The sequence below is a fragment of the Scyliorhinus canicula genome, chromosome 23, assembly GCF_902713615.1.
Source record: "Scyliorhinus canicula chromosome 23, sScyCan1.1, whole genome shotgun sequence".
NCBI classification, from domain to species: domain Eukaryota; kingdom Metazoa; phylum Chordata; class Chondrichthyes; order Carcharhiniformes; family Scyliorhinidae; genus Scyliorhinus; species Scyliorhinus canicula.
The window spans coordinates 15,453,061-15,474,791 of record NC_052168.1 but is presented as its reverse complement, the minus strand read 5'-3'; the positions used below and the strand labels follow the sequence as shown (position 1 = coordinate 15,474,791).

General features: G+C 51.5%; 1 protein-coding gene across 1 annotated transcript; it reads right to left on the bottom strand.

The window, feature by feature from the left end:
- Positions 1–12,867: 12,867 nt before the first annotated feature.
- On the bottom strand, positions 12,868–20,150 carry rps19bp1 (ribosomal protein S19 binding protein 1). The gene is made up of 4 exons (XM_038783443.1): positions 20,005–20,150; positions 16,842–16,973; positions 14,562–14,659; positions 12,868–13,316 (listed from the first exon to the last, which is right to left on the bottom strand). The coding sequence occupies exons 1-4, from the start codon at positions 20,057–20,059 to the stop codon at positions 13,185–13,187; spliced, it is 417 nt and encodes a 138-aa protein (XP_038639371.1). The 5' UTR covers positions 20,060–20,150; the 3' UTR covers positions 12,868–13,184.
- Positions 20,151–21,731: the final 1,581 nt, after the last annotated feature.

The window sequence follows — 21,731 nt, the reverse complement described above, 5'->3', positions numbered from 1 at the left end:
AAGAAGGGAAATGTGGTTGATTCTCCATCCCCTTATCCAGATGGTGCTGACACTAACTGGGGTCCAGTTACCCAGTGCCATATCTGGGAACTTGCAGTTCGATACATCTCAGCTCCTTTGCATCATTAATGAGGTTGCCTTGGGGGGTTCTGCTGCTTTGTCTGTTGGTCGTGGAGTTTGTTGCGGAGAAATCAGGGGCGCGATTCTCCGCAAATGCGGCGAGTCGTAAAGGCTGCCGTGAAACTGGCCGTGTTTCACGGCAGCCTCCGCGCCCCCTCCCGGGACCCAATTCTCCCCCCCGGTCGGGGCTAGCAGCGGGGTCCCATGAAGCACGGCATCGTGGGCTTAGCGACCGTCGCTAAGTCCGCGTGCCAAGCGTCACGCCGGCTGACGCGCACGATGATGTCATCCGCGCATGCGCGGATTGTACGGCTCCAACCCGCGCATGCGCGGGGCCATCATCTCCCTCAGCCGCCCCGCAGACTGATCCTGCGGGGCGGCAGAGGGAGAAAGAGTGCGTCCGTTATGGACGCACTGCCCGCAATCGGTGGGCACCGATTGCGTGGTACTGCTGTGCCAATCGGGGCCCTGGATGCCCAGAACGGGCATGTTGCGGCCGTTTTTACGACGGCAGCAAGCAGGTGTGTTTGCGGCCATAAAAATGGCCCTAAAGGCCTGGGAACTCGGCCCATCGGCCTGGGGAGAATCGCTGTTCGCCGTAAAAAACGGCGACCAGCGATTCGTGTCGTGGGGCGGCCGTGGGGCGGGAGAATAGCAGGAGGGCGTGAAAAATGTCGGGGACGCCCTCCCGCTATTCTCCAACCCGTCGTGGGCAGCGGAGAATCGCGCCCCGGATTTCAGTTCCTACACTTCAAAAGAGCTCCGGTAAAATGCGATGGGCCCTCTTGAGCTTGCAAAAGGCACGATTTAAATGCAAGACTTTTCATTTCAGCTCCGGGGGAGGGGGTGTGGGGGTTGCCGGGGGGGGGGGGGGGGTAGGAGTCTTGGATCCTAGTTACCCTCCACGCTGCCGCCAGGTAGGGGTCAATTGTTGAGAGGGGGATGGCAGAAGTTCATTAATTTGGTATGTGTGGAGAGCTAAGGGAATGGAGGAAAACTTTTTTTTAAAATTTAGATTACCCAATTATTTTTTCCAATTAAGGGGCAATTTAGCGTGGCCAATCCACCTACTCTGCACATTTTTGGGTTGTGGGGGCGAAACCCACGCAGACACGGGGAGAATGTGCAAACTCCACACGGACAGTGACCCGGGGCCGGGATCGAACCTGTGTCCTCGCCGCCGTGAGGCAGCAGTGCTAACCACCATGTTGCCCTAGAGTTAACACTTGCCCTGTATTAACAAGCTATGCAATCGAGTATGGCTTGGCAGCTGGGGGTACAAGGGGTGCTCCTTGCACACCACGCCACACACCTGTATGTACCTGAGTTCACTCCCCCTTGTTGGTTGGTACTCTCCTGCAACTCTTCCAGCCTCGTGAACCTCGCCTCCACGAACAGATCCCTTACCCACTCCCCCCCCCCTTTCCTACGTCGCGTCTATTCCTGCTGGTGCGAACCTCTGAGTCTTGGATAATGGGGCCAGCACAGACATAACCCTCTCCCCCACCCCCCCCCCCATTCAAAAGAGCCACCTCAGCTGGTTCCAGACCTTGAGGGACGAAACCACTACCCCGCTTAAGGTGTACCTAACCGAGGAGAACGAGAGGGGGGCTGTCGCCAGGGCTCTTAAGCACCCGACCCCCCCCGCATAGGAGAAAATGGGTCTGTCGGGACTGAGAATCACGCCCGATATCTTTCAAACGAGGCTGTGGGGAAACAAAATGAGGACTGGGACTATACTCTTTCAGAGGGCCAACATAGATACAATGGGCTGAATGGCCTCCTTCTGTAGTGAATAATTCCATGAATACGATCTCCTCACGGCAACAGCACATACAGACAGACAAATTAAGGGTAGCAATGGGCCCCTCGAGCCTGCGTTGCCTTCGGCAATGTTGTCTTTAATTTTTTTTTATAATTTAGATTACCCAATTATTTTTTCCAATTAAGGGGCAATTTAGCGTGGCCAATCCACCTAACCTGCACATTTTTGGGTTGTGGGGGCGAAACCCACGCAGACATGGGGAGAATGTGCAAACTCCACACGGACAGTGACCCAGAGCCGGGATCGAACCTGGGACCTCAGCGCCGTGAGGCGGTTGTGCTAACCACTAGGCCACCGTGCTGCCCTATGTTGTCTTTAATTGACTTTTCATTCTAATTTGCCCAAGAAGAGGCTGACAGTCGTTATACAACTCCCTTAGCGTTGTTGCAGGTGATCCCGAACTTCAAAAGTCTACCAAGGCTTCTGCTCTTGATTGCTCAAGATGCTCGTCTGCGCGCGTGCAGGATTTGAGGGAATATAGGGTCGAGGCAGCTTTGTGTCAGCGGTGGGTCAGCTGGTCGCACTCTCGCCTCCAAGTCACAAGATTCCCCTCCGCAACACCTCCACCACCTCCCTCCAGGGACCGAACAGCAAAGTCGAGGCTGGCGCTACCGAGGGAATGCAGCACTGTCAGAGGTGCGGTCTCCATGGATGAGATGTTGAAACATGACGCATCTGCCTAATCAGGCGGATCTGAAAGTTCCCGTGGCACTATTGGGAAGTAGAGTAGGGCGAGTTATCCCTGATGTTCTGGTCAGAATCTACACCAAAATCAACATCACAAAAAAAAACCCAGATTTAATTGGTCACGGTCACATTGAGCTTTGTGGGATCTTACTGTGCACAAATTGATTGCTTAAATTCCTGCATTACTAGGGCACCACAGTGCCGCAGTGGGTTAGCTCTGTTACTGAGGTCCCAGGTTCGATCCCGGCTCTGGGTCACTGTCCGTGTGGAGTTTGCTCATTCTCCCTGTGTTTGCGTGGGTTTCGCCCCACAACCCAAAGATGTGCAGGGTAGATGGATTGGCCACGCTAAATTGCCCCTTCACTGGAAAAAATGAATTGGGTACTCTAAATTTAAAAACAAAAAAATTCCTGCATTACAGCAGTGATCACGTCATTGGCTGTGACGCACTTTTAACATGGTCGGTGGTCGTGGAAAACGCTATATAACCTCGTTGCTTCCTCCCTGGGCAACACCAGCATTTACTGACCATCCCTAATTGAACTTGAGGTAACTGATTGGCTGGCAAGGCTCTATCAGAAGGGCCACGTTTCTTTAAAAATTTTTTTTAGTGCACCCTGTTGTGTTCTGCAGTTTCGGACAACACTGGCTACTACTTGATGCAGTCTTAACTAAAGGATGCTCCAGACTCTGGAATGAGTGCAACGTGTTTATTGAACTATTACCACAGTTCTCAAATGAGTTCGACTCTCTGCTAATCTAACTGTAGTAACTCAGTTTAACTGTGCCAGCTTGCTCTAAGCCACGTGCTGGGGTGTGATGCTGCTGATCAACCCTGTCTAACTCTCTAGATGTCTGTCTGTGGGAAGAGGCAGGGTGTGAGTGCCTCATCCCTTTTATAGTGTTTATGTCATGCCCCCTTGTGGTGATGCCGCCTCTGAGTGTCCTGACTGCCCATTGGTTGTGTCCTATTCTGAGTGTTCATTGGTTGCATGTTTGCATATCATGACACCCAATTCATTTTATTTTCCCAATGAAGGGGCAATTTAGCCTGGCCAATCCACCTACCCTACACATCTTTGGGCTGTGGGGGTGAAACCCACGCAGACGAGGGGAGAATGTGCAAACTCCACACGGACAGTGCATCAAACCTGGGACCTCGGTGCCGTGAGGCAGCAGTGCTAACCACTGCGCCACCGAGCTGCCACAAGGGCCATGTTTCTGTGAGTCCGCGGTCACACATACACCAGGCCAGGTAAGGATGTGATAAAATCTACCTTTGATGGCAGATTTCCTTCACTAAAAGACATTGAGTGAACCAGATGAGTTTTTGCAGCGACCTGACAGTGTGATGGTCATCAGCCACCATTACCGAGTCAAGTTTTTCAATTCCAGATTCATTTCATTCACTGAATTTAAATTCCACGGCTGCCGCGGTGGGATTCGAACCCACATCCGCCCCCGAGGTCAGTGGTTCCCAACCTGTTAGACGTCACAGCACACCTCCATACTGTGAAAACATTTAGAGGGCGCGGTTAGTTCAGTTGGCTGGGCGACTGGTTTGCGATGTGGAGTTAGGACAACAGTGTGGGTTCAATTCCCCGTACTGGCTGAGGTTGTTCATGAAGGCCCCGACTTCACACCCTTGCCTCTCACCTGAGATGCGGTGACCCTCAGGTTAAATCGGCACCATTGGGCGACATGGTGGTGCAGTGGTCAGCACTGCTGCCTCACAGCACCGAGGATCCGGGTTCGACCCCGGCCCCAGGTCACTGTCTGTCTGGAGTTTGCACATTCTCCCCGTGCCTGCGTGGGTCCACAACCCAAAGATGTGCCGGCTAGGTGGGTTGGCCAGGCTAAGTTGCCCCTTAATTGGAAAAAAAAAACTGGGCACTTTAAATTTAAAAATAAATTCTTGGGTTAACTTCAACATGGTGCTGGGGCAGAGATTCAGGCCTTCTTCCCGGCCCACCTGTCCATCTAAAAGCCTCTTCCCTCATTTTAGTGGCGTGAGTGCAGCCTCCAATATAACACCCCCCTCCCCCGAGTATGAAAATTTAACCTTCTGAGACTTTTGTTCCCGGGTTAATTTAGCAGCAATGTCCCGTCACGGAACCCTCCCCTATCGCAGGGGCCTTTAGCAGAGCAGGACCATGTGGCTGTGAAACCAGATGCCCCTAGATGTGAGTTCCTTTTTCCGAGTACACCATTCTCTGTAATGAGGAAGCTGCTTCCTATCAAGTCAATTGCACTGCAGGAAAATTGGGGTTTATTTTTGACAATATGAGGAAGGAGGTGGGTTTTGCTTCCTGTAATGCCGAATTAAATACAAATATCAAAACCTGAAATGGTTGCATGTTGGGCAGTATTCCAAGATGTATTTACATTAGATATTTGCTGGGTTGTGGGGTCCACAGGTCAGGCCAGCATTTAATGACCATTCCAAAGTGGGAAGTTCTTTAGCCTTCTTTTGAACCATTGCTGTGGGGAAGGGGTTTCCACAAAGCAGTTGAGTGTTGCAGGATTCTGCGGCAGTGTGGGTCTCCAGTGGCATGCGTTAAACCTGGCAGCAATAAGGGCAATGGCCCAGGCCCAACGCTCCATCACCAAGTCAAAAGTGGGGATTTTGGGCAGCACGGTGGCGCAGTGGGTTAGCCCTGCAGCCTCACGGCGCCGAGGTCCCAGGTTCGATCCCGGCTCTGGGTCACTGTCCGTGTGGGGTTTGCACACATTCTCCCCCTGTTTGCGTGGGTTTCGCCCCCCACAACCCAAAGATGTGCAGGCTAGGTGGATTGGCCAATCTAAATTGCCCCTTAATCGGAAAAAATTAATTGGGTACTCTAAATTTATTTTTAAAAAGTGGGGATTTTCAGCGTTCAGCTCCATGTGCTACCCCCCCCCCCCCCCCCCCCCCCCTCAGATAACGAAGCAGTCTCTGCCGGCGGGCCTGGGCTGCTAAGTGGCAAGCAGCACCCACGCCACACCAAGTGCCAACTGAGTGCCAGCACAGTCTCGAGGGGCTGAGTGGCATTCCTCTGCTCTTGTTGACCCAATGATAGTGAAATGCGTGTCCGAGTTAGGATAGCGTGGAGGGAACGATGGAGGGAATTGGCACTGCGTATGGGGCGGTGGGGGGGGGGGGCCTCTAAACCTCCTGGTCTCCGACACTTTGTATGAACTCACCTTTGAGATCAAAGCTGCCTTTGTTAGAACCGTCCCTGAGGAGTTAAATACCACATATGCCTCCTCAATTGTCTGGTTACCAGGAGGGGTAACTTGTTTCAGCTGCTACAAGAAACGTGGCCTGTATCCACATGCTACGCTGCACACGCTCCCACTAGCTGAAACGAGTTAGCCTGGTTGGACTAGTTAATCTACCTCGAAGGTAACCATTGTCTTCAGCTCAACCAGGCAGCTACTGTGTGAGTCCTGGTTTACTCACAAGTTGAACATTCATAGTGGGCATTGCTAACACTGGGGCAATGCCTCTTCTGTTCACCTGTCACCCCCTGTGCTTGCTGACCTACGTTGCTCGAGAAATGTCTTGATTTAAAAATTCTCATGCTTGTTTTAAAATCTCTGCAACTCCTCTCCCCCCCCCCCCCCCCCCCCCCCAACCAAATCTGGTTACCTGCCCTGTCCCTACACGTCTGCGTTCCTCCAATTCTGATTTTAATCCCTCCACTGTTGGCAGGCAGCTGCTGACACCCCAAGTTCTGGAAATCCCTCCCTGAACTTCGCTACTTCCGCCTCCCTTTCCTCCTTCAAGCCTTTGAACAGGCTTTAGTGGCTATCCCAGATATCTCCTTATGTGACCTGGGATGGGGGGTCACATTTCCCTGGATAACACTGCTGCGAAACACCCTGGGCCGTAGTTACCACGTTAAAAGGTGCAATATAAATGCAACTTGTTGTTTTGCACGTTGAACAAGTGCCCACATCACTGCTGTCAACCTCCCCCCCCCCCCCCCTTCGGAGCAATTTTCTTACTCCTTTTGTCAATCTGTCTGACTGAAGGCTTTTTGACTCAAAATGTTCCTCTTTCCACAGATGCCGTCTTGACCTGCTCTTTGTGTTTTTACCTGAAGGTGTGTCTGTGGTGAATGTAACATGGTAATTCACACTATATCTTTGTAAGCGCAGTAGCGTTATCCGACCACTAGGGGGAGTAGCTCTGGGAATGCTCAGGAGCTTGTACAGGGCTCCACCCTTGGCTCCGCCCACGACTCCTCCCCCTAGTGCTGCTGTATAAATACCCTTGTTCAGAGTCAGCCTGCAGTTCACTGAGAGTTCATCAACGGGTAACAGGTTTGCTCTGTAGTAAGTCGATTAAAGCCTATATTCATATCGGAAACACTTGTCTGGTGAATTGATGGTTCCATCAATTTAATCGACTTAAGAACAGTCAAGATCGATCATGGAATCAGCCCTCAAGCCTGGAAGCCTGGAACTCGACCCGCAGGATGCAGAGGCTAAAGAAATCTTCTCCCACTGGCTGCGGTGCTTCAAGGCCTACCTGGCAGAAGCGAGCACAGCCGAAACGACAGAGGAACAGAAGTTAAGTCTACTAAACTCGGCCGGTTCATATACTGCAGCGCTAGCAGTACTCGATAAGATATATGTAAGGCCCATTAATGAAGTTTACACACGCCATGTGTTCACGACTCGCCGCCAGCGGCCTGCAGAATCACTCGCCGAATTTCTAAGGGAACTCAATAATTTGTCCAATGACTGTAATTATCAAGCAGTTACCGCGGCTGAACACAGAGAACTTGCTGTACGCGATGTTTTTGTAGCGGGCCTCAGGTTTAATTATGTGCGGCAACGACTGCTGGAAAAGGGGGCCCAAGACTTAGAAATGACTGTCGAAGCTGTGACCACGAAGGAGGTCTCCTTCCGTAGCCGTAACTCGTTCCCCATGGACCCCGCAACCCAATCATGGGCCCCCGACCAGCGACTCCCCCAGGCTCTTGCTACGCGGCCGCCCAGCCACCATGCTGCCCCAGCCAGCCACCATGCTGCCCCAGCCAGCCACTATGCTGCTCCAGCCAGCCACTATGCTGCCCCAGCCACTATGCTGCCCCAGCCAGCCACTATGCTGCCCCAGCCTGTCATTTCTGCGGCCAGAACCAGCACCCGCAGCAGCACTGCCCGGCCCGCAACGCGACCTGCAGCAGCTGCTGGCGGAAAGGCCATTACGCTAGAGTGTGCCTCGCTAAAAGGGCCCCAGCTTCCAATTCCCCAGTGGCACAAGTAATCGCTCCCCTCACCTGCAGGCCCGCGGGGCCCGAAACGCTGCGGCCTATGCCCCGACTCCGCCCCCCGCCGACTCCGCCCCCCCCCAGCCACGTGCGATCCATGGGGGCCGCCATCTTGGCAAACCTCCACCACGCGGCCAGCCACGTGCGACTCATGGGGGCCGCCATCTTTGATGCCATCTTCCTCGCCGCCCGCCACATGCGATCCACGGCCCCGACCTGCATCTCCGCGCTCGGACAACTCATCGGATGACTTTCAATCGGTCAATCTGCACGCTGGCGCATGTCCCGCGGGATAGGGCATCCGGAAGCTCGTTGAGCTTCCCGGGTCCAAAAAGGTTAGGTGGGGTTACTGAGTTTTGGGTGGAGGTGTGGGCTTGGGTAGGGTGCTCTTTCCAAGGGCCGGTGCAGACTCGATGGGTCGAATGGCCTCCTTCTGCACTGTAAATTCTATGATTCTATGAGTCAAGTTACAGGCTGGAATCTCATCCGAAGACAGCACCTCTGACAGTGCAGCTCTCCCTCAATATTGGCACCAAAGCGCAGCCTACATTGCGATTACCTAGTCTGACAATTCTTTTTAAAATAAATTTAGAGTACCCAATTATATTTTTCCAATTAAGGGGCAATTTAGCGTGGCCAATCGACCTACCCTGCACATCTTTGGATTGTGGGGGCGAAAACCACGCAAACACGGGGAGAATGTGCGAACTCCACACGGACAGTGACCCAGAGTCGGGATCGAACCTGGGACCTCGGCGCCGTGAGGCAGCAGGGCTAACCCACTGCGCAGTCTGGAGACTCTCAGTAAAACAGTCTTTCACCCCCGCCTCCCTGGACAATGTCCAGTATTCTTAAATTAGTTTATTTAACAAGTAATCTAAAAAAAAAAGATTTGCTGACGTCCCTACGATTTGAGGCCCAGGCTGCTTCCAACTATGTTCTGCAGATTAATCTAACGCCCCTCGAAATGACTGGCAACCCGAAAGGCGATGCGTGAAGGGAAAGGGTCGGTGGCCACGTTATGTGTAGGGGCTGGGCCCCCGGTTCAGCGGTTTCAAACAACCGAGCAGTAATAATCTACAAAATGGCCGCTGCACGTCACAAGATGGAGGCTGCCCTTGGCATTCCCCAGCCTGTGCTGCCTCACCAAGAGGCAGAATGATACTGCTCTCTGCTGGCAGGTTGGCCGAGGTAATCTGACAAGCATTACTCAACAACAAACCACCTTCAAACTGAATGGATTTCCTAATCTGTAATCATAGAATAATAATACGGCACAGCCCAGGAGCTGCGGTTATTTATTCAATTCCCTTTTGGAAGTCACTATTGTCCCACGCTCAATTCGTTCATTCCAGATCACCCCCCCCCCAAAAAAAAAGTTACGTCGCCATAGTCCCAGATGACCATAGGCTGCTTTCCCCCATGACGGGGGGAGAGCTGACTGGCGGTGATTTAACCCGAGGGGCAAGGTAGAGAAGGCGGGGCCTTCACCAATAACCTCAGCCGATACGGGGAATTGAACCCCCGCTGCTGGCCTCGCTCCGCATCACAAACACACTCAGCTAAACCGGTCCCTTAGCTCGCTACATACAAGTACAAAATAGTGCAGGAAGAAAGACTTGTATGTGTACAGTGCTTTTCCTGGCCACCGAACAAGTCAAAGTGCTTCGCAGACAATTAAGTACGGGCAGCGCGGTTTCATGGTGGTTAGCATAAATGCTTCACAGCTCCAGGGTCCCAGGTTCGATTCCCGGCTGGGTCACTGTCTGTGCGGAGTCTGCACGTCCTCCCCGTGTCTGCGTGGGTTTCCTCCGGGTGCTCCGGTTACCTCCCACAGTCCAAAGATGTGCGGGTTAGGTGGATTGGCCATGCTAAATTGCCCATAGTGTCCTAATAAAGTAACCATGATGTGGAGATGCCGGCGTTGGACTGGGGTGAGCACAGTAAGAAGTCTTACAACACCAGGTTAAAGTCCAACAGGTTTGTTTCAAACACGAGCTTTCGGAGCACGGCTCCTTCTTCAGGTCTTCACCTGAAGAAGGAGCCGTGCTCCGAAAGCTCGTGTTTGAAACAAACCTGTTGGACTTTAACCTGGTGTTGTAAGACTTCTTACTAATAAAGTAAGGTTAAGGGGGGTTGTTGGGTTACGGGTATAGGGTGGATACGTAGGTTTGAGTAGGGTGATTATGGCTCGGCACAACATCGAGGGCCGAAGGGCCTGTTCTGTGCTGTACTGTTCTATGTTCTAAGTACTTTTGGAGGGAGCCACTTTTGTGACGTAGGGAACACGGCGGCCAGTTTACAGTCAAACAGCAAGGCGACGACCAGCTAATCTGTTCTTTTGTGATGTTGATGGGAGTGGTAAATATCAGACTCTCCTCCTTCTCTTCGAGGTAGCGCCGTGGGATCTTTTATATTTACCCACATGTGGGTCTGGTTTAGCTCACCAGGCTAAATCGCTGGCTTTTAAAGCAGACCAAGCAGGCCAGCAGCACGGCTCGATTCCCGTACCAGCCTCCCCGGACAGGCGCCGGAATGCGGCGACTAGGGGCTTTTCACAGTAACTTCATTGAAGCCTACTCGTGACAATAAGTGATTTTCGTTTCATTTCATTTCATGTGCAGACGGGGCCTCCGTTTTAACACATCTGAAAGACGGCACCGCCAGCAGTTCAGTACTCCCTCTGAGCTGCACCGGCGTGCCAGCCTGGACCTTGGTGCACAGGTCCTGCAGTGGGACTTAGAAGCCAGAACGGTGTGTTTTCAGAGGCAGCCGTGCTGCACACTGCGATACGGCAGACCCGTGAGGTCAGGTTGTACCGGGGAGAAACTGCTCTGAGCTTTGTAACATTGGAATAGAGTACAGGTCCGTCACGTGTGATGGTGGCTGCCAGACGCACTCTCAGGTGCCAAGTTATGGCAACACTCACACATTGGAAATATTGCTGGCAGCGCAATGGTGGCACTATGATGGATATCACTCCTGCTGCTGGCACCGAGCTGTCCAGATGTGCTGGGTGTGGAGGGGGGGGGGGAGCACTTGTGGAACTTTGCAATGGGAGTCACCGGCTGCTGGGTGGGGGAGGTTAGCAGCAAAGTGTTTCTCAACAGGCAACTCAGGCCTTTGTTGCACTTCCGAAGGATCCTCCTCTGATGGGGGCCGATGGGCGAGTGGCGCTGAGCTGAAGGGAATGTCTGTTTGGGAGTGACACTGTGATATTCCAAATGGGAAGGTCTCGGGATAAATCTGTGCGGAGCTAGCTGCACTCTGGGTGACTGTTCAGCAGGGACAACGGCCAAGGAACAGACCTCCCAAACCCCAGGTGGCGGCGGTGAGAGGGACCGTGGGGGTGAAATTAACCATGGTTTCCGTCCTTGTGTGAGGTGTCAGAAGCAGGTGAAATCTTCAGGATAAGAGAGAAGAAGGGCCGATGTTTCCGGAACTTCACTCTTACTGTAAAAAAGACACTGGGAAGTGGGGACGGGGGTGGTCTGGGTTGGGCAATGAGTACGCCCCCACCATAGGCAGCAGAGTAGCACACTGGTTAGCACAGTTGCTTTACAGCGCCAGGGTCCCAGGTTCGATTCCTGGCTTGGGTCACAGTCTGCGTGGAGTTTGCACGTTCTCCCCGTGTCTGCGTGGGTATCCAGTTCAAAGATGTGCAGGTTAGGTGGATTGGCCGTGATAACTTGCCCTTAGTGTCCAAAAAGGTTGGGTGGGGTTACTGGGATAGGGTGGAGGCATGGATTTAAGTGGGGTGCTCTTTCCAAGATGGGCCATATGGCCTCCTTCTGCACTGTAAATTCTCTGATAGCTCCCGTCTTTGTCTTTACCTCATCCCACTCTTGGCCATTCTTCAGGAATAAGCCTGAATAATGAACAGGATTGTCGGGTCACCAGGGCGGCCGAAAGTTACACAAGTATTGGCGCAAGTTAATGATCTTAGAAATTAGTCAAAGTGAGGGCGGCATGTGGCGCAGTGGCTAGCACTGGGACTGCGGTGCTGAGGACCCGGGTTCGAATCCTGGCCCTGGGTCACTGTCCGTGTGGAGTTTGCACATTCTCCCCAGGTCTGCGTCGGTTTCACCCTCACAACCCAAAGATGTGCAGGGTAGGTGGATTGGCCACACTATAAACACCAGCATCGGGTGAAGCATACAGGGGTGTAGTGTTGATGCGGTCAGTCCATGAGAGGGTGGTTTAGGAGTCTGGTGACAGCGGGGAAGAAGCTGTTTTTGAATCTGTTCATGCGTGTTCTCAGACTTCTGTATCTCCTGCCCGATGGAAGAAGTTGGAAGAGTGAGTAAGCTGGGTGGGAGGGGTCTTTGATTATGCTGCCCGCTTTCCCCAGGCAGCGGGAGGTGTAGATGGAGTCAATGGATGGGAGGCAGGTTTGTGTGATGGACTGGGCTGCGTTCACGACTCTCTGAAATTTCTTGGGCCGAGCAGTTGCCATACCAGGCTGTGATGCTTTGCAGAGGAGATTTACCAGGATGTTGCCTGGTATGGAGGGAAGATCTTATGAGGAAAGGTTGAGGGACTTAAGTCTGTTTTCATTAGAGAGAAGAAGGTTAAGAGGTGACTTAATTGAGGCATACAAGATAATCAGAGGATTAGATAGGGTGGACATTGAGAGCCTTTTTCCTCGGATGGTGATGTCCAGCACGAGGGGACATAGCTTTAAATTGAGGGTAGATATAGGACAGATATCAGAGGTAGGTTCTTTACTCAGAGAGTAGTAAGGGCGTGGAATGCCCTGCCTGCAACAGTAGTGGACTCGCCAACATTAAGGGCATTTAAATGGTCATTGGATAAACATATGGATGATAAGGGAATAGTGTAGATGGGCTTTAGAGTGGTTTCACAGGTCGGCGCAACATTACTGCGCTGTAATGTTCTAAACTGTCCCTTAATTGAAAAAAAAAATAATTGGGTACTCCAAATTTATTTAAAAAAAAGAGAAATTAGTCAAAGTGATCTTGCACAAAGCAATGTTTATACAAACTGGAAATATTTGCACTGTATCGCCGAGGTACAACAAATGATGGGTTTTAACGTTTACTCGGCACTGACAAGTGTCTGTCGGCTGGTTTTGATCTGGGGGACAGTGAGACGTTCATTCCTCCGTCCCTCTCTCTTCCCCTCTTTCACACAGAAGAACGGACCCCAAGCACAGTCTTTACAGTTGGGGTAATTAGGTGTTCCTTACAGGGCTTGTGATGAGATCTCCGCTTCACAATCGAATCCAGCCGGTCCGCTCGTTCCACCAAAATGTCAACTTTCCACCCAGGTTAGGGCGCCCCAAAATACTCCCTCTCAAACTTCCTGAATTCGCTCTCCGTGAATACGCTCTTCTCTTCCTTCTTCGCCTCCTCTGTCTCTGGGCGATCCTTTGCCTTCCTTCCCTGGTTGTATGCCAAAACCTAAATATAAGGAAAAAAAAAACCCACGACGATAATTTTACATTGGAAGACACGTTCACATCGGCTTTCCCTGTCTGCCTGCGGCTGGGCTGAAGAAGAGTTTGTAGTTATACAACGCCCTTCATGGAATCACAGAGGTACGTGGTTTAGAGAGAAGGCCATGTGAGTCATCTATCTAATTAGTCCCATGTCCCGAAGGTTTTAGTCAAGGGACAGAGATGGGGCCTTTTGCCCAGTATCCTGGTCAATGTTTGTTCCTTAACCAACAGCATAAAGTCAGATCATGAAATGAAATGAAAATGGCTTATTCTCACGAGTAGGCTTCAAATGAAGTTACTGTGAAAAGCCCCTAGTCGCCACATTCCGGCGCCTGTTCGGGGAGGCTGTTACGGGAATTGAACCGTGCTGCTGGCCTGCCTTGGTCTGCTTTAAAATCCAGCGATTTAGCCCAGTGTGCTAAACAGCCCCTTATCTAAACAGCCCCTTATCCGGTTATTATCATGTTTTCTGTCTGTGGGAGCTTGCTGTGCACATATTGGCTGTCGTGTTTCCCATCTTTTTTTAAATATTAATTTGGAGTACCCAATTCATTTTTCCAATTAAGGGGCAACTTAGCGCGGCCAATCCACCTACCCTGCACATCTTTGGGTTGTGGGGGCGAAACTCACGCAAACACAGGGAGAATGTGCAAACTCCACACGGACAGTGACCCAGAGCCGGGAGCGAACGTGGGACCTCGGCGCCGTGAGGCAGGCAGTGCTAACCACTGCGCCACCCTGCTGCCCTTGAATCGGGTCATCATGTGGCACTGGAAGGTGCTACATAGATGCAGGTTCTTCTCTCTTGCTTTTAATTGAGCACACGATCTGTTTTAATGATTTTGGTTAAGGGACGAATGTTGGCCAGGACACTGAGGAGAATAGCGCCACGGGATACTTTACAGCCAGACGAGAGGGCAGACTGGACCTCGGTTTAATGCCCCATGCAAAGGGCAGCACCTCCGACAGTGTAGCACTTCCTCAGCCCGCATTTTGTGCTCACGTCTCGGCAGTGAGACTCCGAAGCGGGGGCGCTGACACACGGAACTGTGGCTGACACACCCTTGAAGAGTTTGGTCCTCTCTCCTGCTGTGACAAATACAGCTTCAGGGTCAGATTACATTCACAAATTCAAGGCTTTCTGTGGTACGCGACTTCGATTTGCAGACGTAAAACGGCGAGTAACTGGCAGGTTAGAATCACGCACCTTTTGGGTAACACTGTCCTCGGTCAGGAACTTGGAACCGAGCATATACTGCAGATTTTCCTCAGTGTGATCTGCTGCCTTTTTCTTCCAGTACTCATCTGTGGAGGTAACCAAATGTTCATCAGCTCACAGACCGAGTATAACTACCATGGACACCGATTAGTAAAGATCTTTTTTCTCCAAAAAAAGGAAGACCGATCTGCGAGAGGTCTTTAAGAAAGTTGTTAAGAACGGTTAGGTGGATTAGTCGTGCTAAATTGCCCGTAGTGTCCTAAAAAGTAAGGTTAAAGGGGGGTTGTTGGGTTACGGGTATAGGGTGGATACGTGGGTTTGAGTAGGGTGATCATTGCTCGGCACAACATCGAGGGCCGAAGGGCCTGTTCTGTGCTGTACTGTTCTATGTTATGATTGGTTGGATAAGAGAGAGGCTGAGATGCTGCCACTTAAGTATGATCAATGTGCTGAGTCAGCAATAAATCCAAAGGGAAGTTCAGGAAAAATGTCTTTTCCCAAAGAGTGGTGTCACTCACAGGGCAGCAAGGTGGCGCAGTGGTTAGCACTGGAACTACGGCGCTGAGGACCCGGGTTTGAATCCCGGCCCTGGGTCACTGTCCGTGTGGAGTTTGCATATTCTCCCCGTGTCTGCGTGGGTTTCACTCCCACAACCCAAAGATGCTCAGGTGAGGTGGATTGGCCACGCTAAATTGCCCCTTAATTGGAAAAATAAATTGGGTACTCTAAATTTTTTTAAAAAAGAGTATGTCACTCATTGGCACGAGGTGTATTTGAGGTCAACAGCGAAGCTGCTTTTAATAGCATTGCTATATTTAAAATAAAATAAATTTAGAGTGTGCAATTCTTTTTTTCCAATTAAGGAGCAATTTAGCATGGCCACAGGAAGTAGTTGAGGCCAAAACATAGCATGCTTTCAAGAAGCAGTTAGATATAGCACTTGGGGCGAAAACGGGATTAGGTTATTGAGTTGGATGGTCAGCCATGACCATAATGAATGTTGGAGCAGGTTCGAAGGGCCGAATGGCCTCCTCCTGCTTCTATTTTCTGTTTCTGTGATACATGGGGCCAAAAATGTGATCGGTCTTAATCACCCTCTTCCTACAAGCTCGATGTAATCTAGCCTTCCACTTTTCACAGACTACTGTGTTCCTCAATCATCTTGGGATTTCCATTACGCGTCCTCAACACATCACTACAATTACTAGCTAGGATTTGTAAAAAAAAATTTAGAGTAGCCAATTCATTTTTTTCCAATTAAGGGGCAATTTTAGCGTGGCCAATCCACCTAGCCTGCACATCTTTGGGCTGTGGGGGCGAAAGTGAATCTGATCTGGAGTCTGTAGCAATCCTGAAACCATCAGAGGTCGAAGTTATGCATCAGGGAAGACGTGGTTAAGCGTCATGCGATATGCAGTGACGTCAGCAGAGTGCTCGCCTTGACGAGCAAAATAAACTTCACATCGTGTTTTACAAGAATGCAGAGCGTGACCACTTTCGCACCTTTACGGCAACAAAGAAAAATAATAGAAACAAAAATACTTTCCCAAAATTAGACACTTAAACAAAATATTAAACGCACACCATCGATTAGATCAGCCTCCTCCTGATCATATAGAGTGGCTACAACTGTGCAGGGCGTTGGTGGGAACCATGTAGAGTCCTGCATGCAGATTTGGATTCCGTATTTATGGAAGGACAGACTCGGATTGGAGGCAGTTCAGGGAAGAGTCATGGGACTGTTGGGATGGGAGGGGCTGACATACGAGGAAAGATTGAGCGAGCAGCTTGGGCCAAGACTCATCGGAGTTTAGCAGAACGAGAGGAGTTCCTCTTCAAACATACACAATTCTGAGGGAGATTGACAGGGTCGATGCCAAAAGGAGGTTTGCCTTCCGAGAAGGCATCCAGAACTAGGAGGCACAGTTTCAGGACAAGGCATCGCCCGTTCAAGGCAGAGATGAGGAGGAATCACGCCTCTCAGAGGGTCATTCGGAATTCTCTACCCAAGTGGCCAGTGGAGGTTGAGTCATTGAAGGGCGAGGTAGATTTTTGGGCTATTGGGAAGTCACGGGCCAGGTGGGGTGGGGTGAGGGCGTCAGCAGGAAAGAGGCCAAGGATAGATCAGCTATGATCTTACTGAATGGCAGAGCAGGCTTGAGGGGCTGAATGGCCTCCCTTGCTCCCGTAACTCTCGACAGGCTCTCAGTAATTGAAAGTACACCAGCCCGCAGGGAAACTCAAGTCTGCCACAGCCGTGCCACTTACCCAGCGCTGATTTAAATACTTTGTCTTTGACAGTCGCCTTGTTCTTCTTGCCTTGGCGCTGAATTCTCTCCAATCGCTTCTTCGCCCCCTTCGAGAGTCCTGGAGTCACCCTCTTCCCGCTCTCCCCTTTGTCTGTCAAAGCAATGGGAAGGTGTTAGTCGCTTTTCAACCGGCAGCAGAGCACAAGCAGGCCGACCAAATTCCCAGCCTCAAACTGGGCGAAGAAAGAAAGCGGGAGTGGGGGAGGGTGGGCTGGACCACCAGCTCTCTGCAGTAAAACCGCTACCGATTTTCACTGTCAGAGCACGAGCATGGCCAGGACCAACTGTGACAGCAAACACCACCCCATAGCCCAGAGCGGCTGCTACGGCCTCGATCAATGGTTCTCAAATTGGGATGCGTGTCTGCCCCCGTGCCCCTCACCCCTCTCTGGGGGGATCACTAGGGACATGCCGGGAGATCTGGGAGGCAGGGTTGGAGTGCTAGGACTGTATTCCCAATGCAGAGTTGACAGGTTAGGAGGGCAGCGCAGGTGGAGGAGCACTGAGGGTGCCTCAAACATTGGCAATAGCCCCCCCCCACCCCAATTTCACCGTCCTGGGCTGGCAGCACCAACTCTCACACAGGACGGACTGTATGTTCTCCTAAAGTGCTGTACATTATTATGATTCTCTATAATGAGATTGAAACAGAAAATGGTGGAAATACTCAATAGGTCTGTAGAGAGAGAATCAGAATTAGGAGTTTTGCAATTTTTTTTGATTTAATTTGATTTATTATTGTCACATCTATTAGTGTACAGTGAAAAGTATTCTTTCTTGCATGCTGTACAAACAATGCATACCGTACATAGGGAAGGAAGGAGAGACTGCAGAATATGTTACAGTTAATGCAAAGTGCAGAGAAAAGATCAACTTAATACAAGGTAGGTTCATTCAAAAGTCTGATGGGAGTAGGGAAGAAGCTGTTCTTGAGTTGGTTGGTACGTGACCTCAAAGTTTGGCATCTTTTTCCTGACGGAAGAAGGTGGAAGAGAGTATGTCCGGGGTGCGTGGGGTCCTTAATTATGCTGGCTGCCTTTCTGAGGCAGCGGGAATTATAGATAGAGTCAATGGATGGGAGGCTGGTTTGCGTGATGGACTGGGCTACATTCACAACCTTTTGTAGTTTCCTGCGGTCTTGGGCAGAGCAGGCTCCATACCAAGCTGTGATACAACCAGAAAGAATGCTTTCTATGGTGCATCTGTAGAAGTTGGTGAGGATCGTAGCTGACATGCCAAATTTCCTTAGCCTTCTGAGACAGTAGAGTTGTTGGTGGGCTTTCTTAACTATGGTGTCGGCATGGGGGACCAGGACAGGTTGTTGGTGATCTGTACACCTAAAAACTTGAAGCTCTCGACCCTTTCTTCTTCGTTCCCATTGATGTAGACACTACGCTTCCTGAAGTCAATGACAATCTCCTTCGCTTTGTTGACATTGAGGGAGAGATTGTTATCGCACCAGTTCACCAGATTCTCTATTTCATTCCTGTACTCTTGTCTCGTCATTGTTTGAAATCCAACCCACTACGGTGGTGTTGGGATTTTCTTTTATTCGTTCATGGGACGTGCCCATCCATTGCCCATCCCTAATTGCCCTTGAGGGGGCAGTTAAGAGTCAACCACATTGCTGCGGGTCTGGAGTCACATGTAGGCCAGACCAGGCAAGGACGGCAGATTTCCTTCCCTGGGGACATTAGTGAACCAGATGGGTTTTAATAACAATTGGCAATGGTTTCATGGCCACTTTTCAAATTGAACCATCTGCTTTGGCGAGATTTGAACACGAGTCCCCACAGCATTTTCCTGGGCCTCTGGTTTATTAGTCCAGTGACAATACCACTAGGCCACCGCCTCCTCCAATTGATGAGCTTTCACTAGAATTTTGCCTTTGAAAAGGAAATGAGTTTGGGATTAATGTCGGATGCTGCCAATCTCAGGATGTCAGTGGGTTCTGCTGCTGCTAATCTCAGACAGGGCGACAGGGGGCTGCAGCTGCTAATCTCAGACAGGGCGACAGGGGGCTGCAGCTGCTAATCTCAGACAGGGCGACAGGGGGCTGCAGCTGCTAATCTCAGACAGGGCGGCAGGGGGCGCTGCAGCTGCTAATCTTAAACAGGGCGACAGGGGGCGCTGCAGCTGCTAATCTCAGACAGGCAGACGGGGGCGCTGCAGATGCTAATCTCAAGCAGGGTGACAGGGGGCGCTGCAGGTGCTAATCTCAGACAGGGGGCGCTGCAGCTGCTAATCCCAGACAGGGGGCGCTGCAGCTGCTAATCTCAGACAGGGGGCGCTGCAGCTGCTAATCTCAGACAGGGCAACAGGGGGCACTGCAGCTGCTAATCTCAGACAGGATGACGGGGGCACTGCTGCCGCTCATCTCAGACTGGCCGACAGAGGGCGCTAATCTCAGACAGGCCAACAGGGAGCGATGCAGCCGCTAATCCCAGATAGGCCGACTGGGGGCGCTGCAGCCACTAAACTCAGGCAGGCCGACAGGGGGCGCTGCAGCCGGTAATCTCAGACAGGCCGACAGGGGGCGCTACAGGTGCTAATCTCAGACAGGCCGACAGGGGGCACTGCTGCCGCTCATCTCACACAGGTCAACAGGGAGCGATGCAGCCGCTAATACCAGATAGGCCGACATGGGGCACCGCAGCCGCTAATCCCAGACAGACCGGCAGGGGGCGCCGCAGCCGCTAATCACAGACAAGGCCGCTGCAGCCGCTAATCAGACAGGCCGACAGGGGGCGCTACAGCCGCTAACCCCAGACAGTGGGCGCTATAGGTGCTAATGGCCGACAGGGGGCGCTACAGCCGCTAACCCCAGACAGACAGGGGGCGCTATAGGTGCTAATGGCCGACAGGGGGCGCTACAGCCGCTAACCCCAGACAGTGGCCGACAGGGGGCGCTACAGCCGCTAACCCCAGACAGACAGGGGGCGCTCTTGGCCGACAGGGGGCGCTACAGCCGCTAATCTCAGACAGCCCGCCACTTGGCGCCCCCTGCATTGTGAGGTCGGAATGGCCGCTCCCGGTCTCACTCGGCGGCGAGAACGGGCCGCGGTTTTGATATGTAGCCGCGACCGCGGGTTTGGGGGAGGGAGAAGTTGGTAAACTGCTACCTCTCACATCGGCGCTCAGCAGGTCCAGCCCCTTCCTCAGCAGCGCCGCCGACATCGCACCCCCCAACCACCGAGCCGGTGTCAAACTCCTGGAAGCGGTCTCAAGTGGCCAAGAGAAGCCCAGCCGCGGCAATGCGCCCGCTGTCCTCCCACTGCAGCGCCACCTGCAGGACCGGCGGTACGCCACCTGGCTGCAGCACAACGGGCTCCCCCTATGGCCAGAGGCAGGTACTGCTGTCCAAAAAAATCCAGCGGAAGACTTGCATTTCCATAGCAACCCTCACCAGCTCAAAACGTCCCAAAAGGGTTTGCAGCCACTGAAGAACTTTTATTTAAAATAAATATTTGCGCATGATATGGGCATCACCGCGCCAGCATTCCCCTCATTGTCCTTGAGCTTGTTTGGCCACTTCAGTGGGCAGCTAAGGGCAACCACATTGCTGCAGGCCAGAACGTGTAAGGATGGCAGATTTCCTTCTCTAAAAGAAAATTTTGGTGCAATTTTCCAGTCCCGTCCACCCCAGGACTGGATATCCATGCCCAACGGGCCTTTTGCTTGTCTGTCAAATTCACCGTCTCGCCCACAGTTCCAGTGGACGACGGACAGGACTGAGATTTACAGCAGTGCATTTACAACAATCAACGATAATTTTATGCTCACCATTACTGTGACGAGCTTATAATTTCAGATTTATTAATTTAATTTAAACGTGGGCCACACAATGGTTATCACTGCTGCCTCACAGCAACAGGGATCAGGGTTCCATTCCGGCCTTGGGTGACTGGAATTTGCATTCTTTCCATGTCTGCGTGGGTTTCGCCTGGATGGTGCTCCAGGTTCGCTCCCACAGTTCGAAGATGTTGAGGTGAGGTGGGCTTATGGGGAGAGGGCAGGGCAGTGAGCTTCGCTCGAGTGCTCTTTCAGAGGGTCAGTGTAAACTCAATGGGCCAAATGGCCCCCTTCAGCACTGTAGGACTTCTATAGTCACTATTTGAACCCATGTCCCCATAGTAGCCTGGACCTCTTGATCACTACTCCAATGATATTAACACTCACCTACCATCTCATCGCATTTCTTTTTCACTTAAATTAATCTGTAGGAGGAAATCTCTCCTACGCAGACACGTGGAGAACATGCAGACTCCACACGGACAATGACCCATGTCAGGAATCGAACCTGGGACCCTGGAGCAGCGAAGCAACAGTGCTACCCACTGTGCTACCGTGATTCATACTCAACATGAAACGCACAGGAAAGATGGGTTGCAATTAAATCTCCGATCTTTAATCATGCCAAATAAAACTTACTCAAATTTTGTTGAAAGAATTACAATGAGCATCCTTTGGGTTTAGTGGTACATTTTAGCAATTGATTTCCAAAAGTGTCGACATTCCATTCAGTGGAAAGCTAATGAATGGGCAGAAGCTGTAATGTTATTGATTGAGCTCTCGGCTTTGGTCACCTCAGAGAACAGACCGGGCCCTAGTTCAATGTCTCAACTGAAAAGGCAGCACACCTCTGACAGTGCAATGCTCTCTCAATGCTGCACTGCTGAGTCAGTTATATGTGGATATTGTCTGGAATTACACTTGAACCCATCACCTAGCCAGCTTGCCAAGAACAAGAACTCCACAGGTAGAAATTCCACTGTCTGTTTTGTTCGCCCGCAGGCAGTCGCATACATGGTATAACGAAATTAGGAGGAACTTTCTAGCCACATGCAAG